General features: G+C 30.7%; 1 protein-coding gene across 8 annotated transcripts in view; it reads left to right on the top strand.

Moving 5' to 3' along the window:
* Positions 1-10,615, top strand: part of LOC123010051 (protein lap4-like) — a 47,888-nt gene that overhangs the window by 35,568 nt on the left and 1,705 nt on the right. For 7 of the 8 annotated variants that reach the window (XR_006413070.1, XM_044406677.1, XM_044406682.1 and 4 more), the window contains 5 exons: positions 605-1,282; positions 7,870-8,157; positions 8,256-8,349; positions 8,402-8,540; positions 8,600-8,873. Coding sequence is in view for 7 of the 8 variants with exons in the window: in XM_044406677.1 (XP_044262612.1) it covers positions 605-1,282; positions 7,870-8,157; positions 8,256-8,349; positions 8,402-8,540; positions 8,600-8,873 (1,473 nt within the window). In the remaining variant the exon portion in view is untranslated. The remainder of the gene's footprint in view (positions 1-604; positions 1,283-7,869; positions 8,158-8,255; positions 8,350-8,401; positions 8,541-8,599; positions 8,874-10,615) is intronic. The other variant, XM_044406681.1, reaches the window with a different exon arrangement.

Raw genomic sequence — 10,615 nt, 5'->3', positions numbered from 1 at the left:
AATATAAAATTTTATTGAGATTTAGATATTTTTTTGCGAATTTTACTGTTTGGAATTTTTCGAAAAGTGCATTTTTGACGATTTTTTGACTTAATTAACTTTGAAATTTATGTTGAGTATTTGAATTATTACAAAAATTAACCTCAAAATTTTGAGATGTTTTTTTTTTCAAAATTTGAGAACACCAGGAAAAACATCTAAGCTTTCTCTTTCAAACGTCAAAAAAACGAATTCAAAATCTTAGAAAATGGCAGAATTACCGATTTTTAAATTTCTGAAAAACTCCAAATATTTCAAAAACGGCTAAATTTAGGTATAGGGAAAGCTGATGAAAACTTGCTTAAAATAACTTGATTAATCCAAAAACGCAGTAAAAAATATACCTTTTCATTAAAAATAAGAAAGTTGAGACTGACTTCCGGTATAACCGGAAGTGTCGCCATTTTGAAAATATTTCCATTTGGGAGGATTTAATGGTTTATGGCTATGTACCAATTTTCAAATAAATACAATTATTCTAACTCCCAATACTTCTAATGTGGTGTTTAGATGGAACACCCTGTATAGTCGGTGAAATTGACCCGATTTTCGCCTATTTTCCCAGGAATTGGTGATCGAAAAGGGCGAAAATGAGAAATTGGGTATGCACATAAAGGGTGGTCTCCAGGGCCTCCGTGGCAACCCTTTGGACATGTCCGACGAGGGTGTTTTCGTATCGAAGATAAATTCCGCTGGAGCGGCGCGTCGCGACGGCCGATTACGCACCGGAATGCGCCTCATCGAAGTCAACGGAAAGTCACTTTTAGGTGCCACCCATCAAGAGGCCGTTAATACATTACGTGCGTGCGGAAATATCATAAAACTCGTCGTATGTAAAGGTTATGATAAGTCCGAGGTGGACAAGGCGATAGCCGAGGGTAAACTCACACGTGGCGGTTCGGTGAGCAGTCGGTCGCAAAGCGTCAGTTCATTGGATGTGCCCGACGAGGATGTCCAACACGAACAGAATATCAAATCGGAACTTGTTCAATTCGAAAAAGAAGATGCTGAAAAACGGTTAAAATTGAATGAAAATTCCGACGATGAGTTGCATTTAGTCGAGGCGAAAGGTGTGATAACGCCAGCTGATAAGGTTTTGGATGTGGTGAGAGCGGTGGAGACGTTGGCACATTCACCAGCTGAGAATTCAGTTGCGCCGAAATCACCTGGTGGACCGAATTCGGAATTGAAGACGACGACGATTGTTATGAGTAAACATACACTTGCACCGCAGGCGACGACGGTGAGTTTTGGGGTTTTTGTGGGGTTTGGCCGTTGTGTTTTGTCTGCTTTTGTGGTCGTTTGCTGTGTTTAGAAGTGCTTTACTTAGGTTTTGAGTTGTTGGACACCTGTATATGTATATACAGGGTGTCTCAACGGTCCGAAAAAGCTCTATAACTTGTTTATTTTAAGAGATATTGACTTTTTCTTTTTTTTAGATTATATCTGTGTTTTTGGTGCACATTTTAAAGATGTTGCAGTCTATATACAGGCTGTCCCAATATTAAAAAAACACTAAAGTTATGTTTTTTTAAATGGAATCTACTCAGTTTGATTTTATTTTTGGATTCTACGCTAAATTACAAATAACTTTTATAGAGGTTGTTTTCATTTATCTGTTATCAATTTTGATTTGTGGCGCTTTTTTACCAGAATTTTTGAAATGCAGGGGTCTGTTTAAAAATTCGTATTTTCTAAATGCTTGCACACAAATTAAAGTAAGTAACACCATTTGATTCCTGAATGTTTGCCGCATCTTTTAAGTGTTTATTCAACAACCTGCTCAGTGGCATGCGCCTACTACGATTTTTTAAACATGACAAATTAAAAATGTCAAAAACTCATTTTTTTCAAATGGCACCCTCTATTTATTATTGTACCAATGAAAAGATCTTTTGACAAGCTTTCCATCAATATAGGGTTTGTATAGTCTAGTGTAAAATTCTAAGTTGCTATCCTAAATTAACTAAATTTCAAAAAACTTTTCTGTTTTGGTCAATAAAAATCGAGTGGGCTTCTGTCATTGTTACAATTTATCAATTTTATTGTGAAGATTATAAGTCCCAAAATGAATTTTACTCGTCAAGAATTCATTAACATGGTATACAGTCTTGGTGAAGCGGATCGTAATATTTTATTGGCTCAAAGACTCTACAAATAAAAATACCCAAATGCAAGACTGCCGCAAAGTGTTGCATTTAAAAAATTATATAAAAATGTATATAAATTTAGACCAACAACTGCGGAGGATATGTAACAAAGAATAGGCGATACATTCCATTTAATAAATGCAGATATGCTAAGTCGTGTTAGACTATCTTTTAGTCGAAGACTGCATACTTGTATTGAAAAAAATGGTAATATTTTTGAACATCTGTTATAAAGAAAATTGTAAAATAGCTTTAATGTTTTGTTTTTTTTTGGTTTGTTAATGTTTTTACATTTTTCTACTAAATTACTGCTTTGCGATATGTTAGATTTTGCGTAATTTTCTCTGTAACTCAATTTTGCTCAATATTTTACATTTTCTTCCAGCAAAGAATTTCCAATTCCATACTTTTGTTTATTTTCTGTGCTATTTTTTTTTGCATAAGGCCCACTCGATTTTTATTGTTCAAAACAGAAAAATTTGACAAAATTTAGTTAACTTAGTATAGCAACCTAGAATTTTACACTAGACTATACAAACCTTATATTGATAGAAAGCTTGTCAAAAGATCTATTCATTGGTACAATAATAAATAAAGGGTGCCATTTGAAAAAAATGAGTTTTTGACATTTTTTATTTGTCATGTTTAAAAAATCGTAGTAGGCGCATGCCACTGAGCAGGTTGTTGAATAAACACTTAAAAGATGCGGCAAACATTCAGGAATCAAATGGTTTTACTTACTTTAACTTGTGTGCAAGCATTTAGAAAATACGAATTTTTAGACAGACCCCTGCATTTAAAAAATTCTGGTGAAAAAACGCCACAAATCAAAATTGATAACAGATAAATGAAAACAACCTATATAAAAGTTATTTGTAATTTAGCGTAGAATCCAAAAATAAAATCAAACTGAGTAGATTCCATTTAAAAAAACATAACTTTAGTGTTTTTTTAATATTGGGACACCCTGTATAAAAACCGTAATATTTTTAAAATGTGCATCAAAAACGCAGCTATAATCTAAAAAAAAGAAAAAGTCAATATCTCTTAAAATAAACAAGTTATAGAGCTTTTTCGGACCGTTGGGACAGCCTGTATACAGGGTGTTCCGTTTTTATTGTTACAAATTTAAACAGATGATAGGATATTCAATTCTAAGACAAAAGTTTCTTATGAACATGTATCGAAAAATGCTTGGTAAGGGAGCTACACCCCCTGAAAGGGGGCTAATAGGTTTGTTCGGACTTTTTCGCAAATATGTATTTTAAGTAGAATTTTGATTTTTCGGGATTTGTACGGTTCGCAAATTTTTCGGTACTTTTCAAATTGACGTTTCTGATACTCTGAGGGCTTTCAAAAGTATAAATTCTAATTTTTTGTCAGTTTTACGTTTCGGCTCTTTTTGATAACTATTTAAACTCGTATTTTTGATATTTTTGGGCCTATACAAATTTAAATTCTCTTTTTATTTTTTGAAATTGACATTTCTGAAACTTTTTGCGTTTGGATAAGTAGGTATCAATTTTTATTTTATCAGAATTTTTACGTTTTTTTTGCTAGTTTTATCTTTTGGACCTTTTTCGTAACCACTTAAATTAACATTTTTGATATTCACTCCGAAAAAAGTGTAAATCTTTTTTTGATATTTGGAACTTTTCGGAATCGGACATTTAGTCGATTTTTGGTAAAAATATTAAATATAATTGAGATGCGAACACTTTTTTGCGAATTTACTTTTCGAACCTTAAAAAAACTTCTTAAATTTGCATTTTTGACATTTTTTTGTTTAAAGAAGTCTAACTTCTTTTTTTGTTGCTATTGCTAAATTCGAACCCTATTTCTGCGGAGTATATAATGCGAGTTTTTTTTTTTGAAATTGCATTTTTGATCATTTTTGGGCCTGAAAAAGTAAAATTTCTCATTTTATTGGGACTTTTACGATTCGGAACTTTTTATTATTGGACATTTAACCGATTTTTGGTAAAAATATAATACTTTATTGAGATTTAGATGCTTTTTTACGAATTTTGCTGTTTGGAATTTTTTGAAAATCGCATTTTTGACGATTTTTGGACTTTGAGAAGCATAAATTTTTATTTTATTGCGAATTTTATTATTCGAAACTTTTCAATAATTTTGAAATTGACGTTTCTGAAACTTTTTGCGCTAGGAAAACAATTTTTTATTTTCACATTTTTTTCTTACTACTTAATTCACTTAAATTTGCATTTTTGGGTTTATATAAATTTAAATTTATCTTTAAATGCGATTTTTTGGTATTGGGAACTTTTCGAAATCGGAGATTTAACCGATTTTTTTTTATATAAATATGAATTTTGTGAATTTCTGACATTTTTAGTCTCGGAAAAGCACAAATATTGAGTAGAATTTTGATATTTTGTTATTTATCAGTAAAGTTTGATCAAATATAATGAGTTGCGAACGTTTTTTTCGGGATTTGTACGGTTCGCAAATTTTTCGGTACTTTTCAAATTAACGTTTTTAATACTCTGAGAACTTTCAAAAGTATAAATTTATTATTTTTTGTCAGTTTTACATTTTGGCCTTTTTTGATAACCATTTAAATTCGCATTTTTGACATTTTTAGGCCTATACAAGTTTAAATTCTTTTTTTCGGATTTTTGGTTCAAATATGACATGTTATTTATTAATAGATTATATTTTTACGAATTTTACAGTTCGGAGATTTATAAAAATTGCATTTTTGGCGGTTTTTGTAGCGATTTTAATTATTCGCAACTTTTGAAATTGACATTTCTGATACTTTTTGCGCTTGGATAAGCATAAATTTTTATTTTATCACAATTTTTACGTACGTTTTTTTTTACTAGTTTTATCTTTTGGATCTTTTTCGTAACTACTTAAATTGGAATTTTTGATATTTACTTGGAAACGATCTGAATCTTCTTTTTTTAAGGTTTTGGACTTTTCGGAATCGGACATTTAGTCGATTTTTGGTAAAAATATTAAATATAATTGAGATGCAAACACTTTTTTGCGAATTTACTTTTCGAACTTTTGTCGGAACTTTTTAATTTGCATTTTTAACATTTTTATGTTTAAATAAGTGTATTTTTTTATTGCTATTCTCAAATTCGAGGTTTTTTTTGAAATATTTCAAATTTGCTTTTTTGATCATCTTTGGGCCTGAAAAAGTATAATCTCTCATTTTATTGCGATTTTTGCGATCCGAAACTTTTTATTATTGGACATTTAATCAATTTTTGGTAAAAATATAAAATTTTATTGAAATTTAGAAATTTTTTTGCGAATTTTGCTGTTTGGAATTTTTCGAAAATTTTATTATTGACGATTTTTGGACTTAATATCTTTGAAATTTACCTTTCTGAACGCTTTTTTACTACTTAGTTCATTAAATTCGCATTTTCGAGTTTATGTAAGTTTAAAAAAAATTTTAATGCGAATAAGAGTTATTTTTACGAATTTTGCAGTTCGGAATTTTCAAAAATTACATTTCTGGCGGTTTTTGGGATTCCTGAAACTTTTTGCGCTTGGATAAGTATAAATTTTTATTTTATCACAATTTTTTTGCTAGTTTTACTTTTTGGACCTTTTTCGTAACCACTTAAAATAACATTTTTCAGCCAAAAAAAAGCTTAAATCGTCCTTTTTGCGATTTGGAACTTCTCGGAATCGGGGATTTAGTTGATTTTTAGTAAAAATATAAAATATAATTGAGATGCGAACAGTTTTTTAAACTTTTAGGGCCTGGAGAAGTCTAAATTCTTATTTTATCCAGATTCGGACGCTTTCTTTGCGAATTTACGAACCTTTTTCGGAACTTTTTAAATTCGCATTTTTGACATTTTTATGTTTTAAAAAGTCTAAATTCTTTTTTTAATATCATTGTTAAATTCGAAATATACAATGCGAGTTTTTTTGAAACCGTTTAAATTTGTATTTTTTTCAACTCGAACTTTTTTCGAAATACCTCAAATTTATAATTTTTGGCCTTGAAAAAGTATAAATTCTCATTGTATTGCGATTTTTACGCTTCGGAACTTCTTATTATTTTTTGGATTTCGACAAACAAATTTTTATTTTATTGCGATTTTCATTATTCGAAACTTTTCAATAATTTTGACATTCACGTTTCTGAAACTTTTTGCGCTTGGAAAACATTTTTCTTATTTTATCACATTTTTTTTACTACTTCATTCACTTAAATTGGTATTTTTGGGTTTATATAAGTTTAAATTCTTTTTTTAATGCGATTTTTTGATGTTGGGAACTCGGAATCGGAGATTTTAACCCATTTTTTTTTAAAAATATGAAATGAGTGAATTTTACAGTTGGAAACTTTGCGAAAATTGCATTTCTGACACTTTTTGGTCCCAGAAAAGCATAAATTCTCATTTTATTGCAGTTTTAACGATTGAAATTTTTTTTCGATTCGGAACTTTTTTCAATCGGACATTTAACCGATTTTTCGTTAAAATATGAAATATTATTGAGATTTGGACGCTTTTTTGTCTATTATTCACTTCGGAACTTTTCAAAAATTGCATTTCTGACATTTTTTGAGTCTGGAAAAGCTTAAATTTCCTTATTGTAGCAATTTTAGCGATTCGCACTTCGAAATTTCCATTTCGACAAAAACCATAAATTTTTTATGGCGATTTTTTTATTCGGAACATTACTAGAATTTGATTTTTTGATAAGTTTTGGACTTGGAAAAGCATATATTTTTATTTTATTGCGATTTTTCCGATTCGCAACTTATTAATTCGCGTTGTTTGCATCATTAGAAGGCTGAAGCATGTGTTTTCGATGTTCGAGCATGATGCATGTTAAGAAAAATCAATTTTATTTTTATCGAATTGTATTTTTGATTCCAGAATCCGAAAAGGACACCATAACAAACACTCACGAATGAGATATTACTGTAACACACAGTACGTAAAAATAGTACATGTAAGAAAGCGAATTTTGAATAAAATTCAATTTCTTTTTGTCGAAATTGTTAAACGTGGTGCTCATGTAATAATAATAACTAGCGAATAATAAGCGAATTTAACAATAACACAATTTGGTCTATGTGTTCATCGCTTATGTTATGTATTGTGAATCATATCAAAATAATTATGTACCAAATGAATGTCTCAATCGACACTTTTTTGTTCAAAAAAAAAAACAGTATTTGAAATAATAAATAAATTGAGTTTCTCAACTGATTTATTTAAATTCAAATCGTGTTCGTTGTGAAAATGCCTTATTAAAAAAAAATCTTTGTTTCAGTGTCAAAACATTTGAATTTAAATAATTCTCAATGTGGAAATTTTATATTTTTCTAATATACGTCAAAAATCCAGTCGACTGGATTTTCTAAATTTCGTGCCATATTAGGGGGCCATGACTTTACGTTCACATTCCCGCCAACTAGATTCATTTAATGAACATTTTCAGGCCCTCAATTCTAACCTCAAACTTGTGTTGTTTTATTGTTGATTGTCCAACCAGTAGTCGCATAGATTTTTATATTGTTGTTATAACTCGGTATTGTCTATTAAACGCATAAAAAATATTTATTAATGTGATTTTCAATGGCAAATATATTTTTCATATGACGAGTGTGCTTTTGTTTTCCTGTTGGCTCCGCCTTTTGCCACCCCCCCTAACCACGAGTTTAATCTGACAGGACAAATCGAAAACCGGCAAATCGTACCCTAAACCCGCCCCGACTCCTCCCACCACGCCCACATCCCATCATTCCAGTATCGAGAATCTCGTAATCCCGCCCCCTGATGGCTACTCCGAGGACGAGACTCCGCCCGAATTGCCCAAAACGCCGAAACCGTCGCTCGAATTGATGAAAAGTAGCCAATCGCTTGATTTGGTGTTCGAGGGCGGGGCTAAGCCGGAACCGCCTCCGCGACCACAATCACTGATTATTGGCAATAAGCATGTGCGGTTTTCGACCAATCAGGTAATTTGATTCGATGACACGCCCACAAACAAACAAAACACTTCGGTTTATGGCTTTTTTTGTTTTTATTATTATTATTATAATTTTTTTTTTAATAGCCGCCACAATCACCAAAAAAATCGACGGTTAGTGATAAGAAAAAATTCTTTGAGACTGCAATGGAGGAAAGTCAAAAGCCTCCACCAAAACAAGGTATTTGACACAAATTTGTCAAAAATTTGACACTAATTGTCAAAAATTTCAGAAAAATTTTTCAGTTATTTAAGCACCGACGAACTGGAAAAACTCAAAGCCGAAGAAGAACGAAAAATCGCGAGTCTTTCCCCCGAAATCAACCTTCTCGATCATTCCGATGCTGAATCGTTCGATTCGCAACACACAAGGTGACTTATTGACAATTCGCAAATTGTCAAAAATTATTTTGACAGTTGATTTTTGACAGTGTGTCACATCAGAGCAATGTCAGTGTTGTGCGTACAGCCAAGGCCGAACGTCGTCTCAAGGACAAATTGCGTGAAGAAGGTCTTTTGACAGATGAAGATGAGTCACATCTGTCACCGGCCGAAGAAAGGGCCTTAAGGGCGGAAAAAAGGGCCGCTTGGAGGGCCGCACGTCTCAAATCGCTCGAACAGGACGCGATTCAGGCCCAAATGGTCATCAAATCAATGACGGATATGGTGGGGGCCGGGGAAGTACCGCCGTCGGAGAAAGAGGAGGTAAGGGATGATAGGGTCACGTGGTGTGTGTTTTGAGGCTTTGTGTCACTTTTTGAGACGTTTTCCCGGTTTGAAATGTCATTTTGGAGAGAGATTTTGGTGCTTTCAGGGGTGGAATTACAGAAACCTGTAATTTTTTTTGAAGTTTAGACGAGGTTTTTTGATTTTTTTAGACATTTTTGTGCACAAATAGGATAAGTGAAAATGACATTTGAGGACTTTTAAGGGGGGAAATTACAGAAACCTGTATTTTTTTTAGTTTGGACTAAAAATTTTGTGGATTTTTTAGGTGCAAAATGTACGTTTTTTAGGTTAAGTCAAGAAATTACATTAGAACATGACTCATTTTAATATTTTTCTTTATAAAAAAGAACAACAATATTACAAAAATTACAAAGAAATAAAAGTAAAACGATGAAAAAAATGTTTTGTTCCGATTTTTGGCTTTTATTTGAAAATTTTACAGAAATCTGTAATTTTTTGTAGAATTGACTAGATTTTTTTGTATTTTTTTACATTTTGGGGCTTAAATAACATGTTTTTGTGTTAGGTCAATAAGTGAGATTAGAAAACGCAATTAGTTTAAAGTTTTTTTTTTAAGAAAAAGAAAAATATTAGACATTTAAGAACACGAATTACAGAAACCTGTAATTTTTATGTAGTATGGACTAGATTTTTTGGATTTTTTTCATATATTTTCGTGCATAAATGATGTTTATCGTGTTTAGTGAATAAATGACATTAGAAAATGCAAGTTTTTTTTTGTTAAAAAACCGAGATTTCTAGTTTTTAAGGGGAGGAATTACAGAAACCTGTAATTTTTTTAGTTTGCACTAGATTTTTTTGTATTTTTTACGCATCTTCGGGCGCAAATTGTACGTTTTTCAGGTTCAGTCAATAAATGACGTTGAACATGAGTCATTTTAATTTTTTTTTGTTTATAAAAAAGAACAAAAATATTACAAAAAATACAAAGAAATAAAAGTAAAACGGTGAAAAACATTTTTTTAATTAAAAACGAGTTCCGATTTTTGGCTTTTATTCAAAAATTTTACAGAAATGTGTAAAGCCGCTTTATTCTTATTATTATTTTTTTATATATTTTGGGACTTTAATATATTTTTTTGTGTGTTCAGTCAATAAGTGACATTGGAAATCGCAATTAGTTTAAAGTTTTTCTTAAAACAAAAAGAAAAATATTGGTCTTTTAGGAAGATAATTACAGAAACCTGTAATTTTTTTGTAATATGGACTAGATTTTTTGTATTTTTTCATATGTTTTGGCACACAAATGATATGTTTTTTTTGTGTTTAGTCAATAAATGACATTAGAACATGACTTATTTTATAGTTTTTTGTTTCAAAAAGAACAAAAAAAATTCAAAGAATAAAAGCAAAACGGCGAAAAACATTTGTTTACCTAAAAATAAGTTTTGATTTTTGTCTTTTATTCGAAAATTTTACAGAAATTTTTTGTTGAACTGACTGGATTTTTTGTGTTTTTTATACATTTTTAGGGTTAAATAATGTTTTTTGTGTTCAGTCAATAAGTGATATTGGAAAACGCAATTAGTTTTTTTAAGAAAAAGAGAAGTATTGGACTTTTACCAAGAGGAATTACAGAAACCTGTAATTTTTTTGTATTGTGGACTACATTTTTTGTATTTTTACACATTTGGGACGCAAATGATACGTTTTTCAGCTTAAGTCAATAAATGACATTGGAAAATTATTTGTTTTTG

This window comes from Tribolium madens, unplaced genomic scaffold, assembly GCF_015345945.1.
Source record: "Tribolium madens isolate multiple individuals breed KSU strain unplaced genomic scaffold, Tmad_KSU_1.1 Scaffold_7;HRSCAF=85;Tcas5.2_LG10, whole genome shotgun sequence".
Lineage (NCBI taxonomy): Eukaryota > Metazoa > Arthropoda > Insecta > Coleoptera > Tenebrionidae > Tribolium > Tribolium madens.
This window is presented reverse-complemented; position numbering and strand designations above follow the sequence as displayed.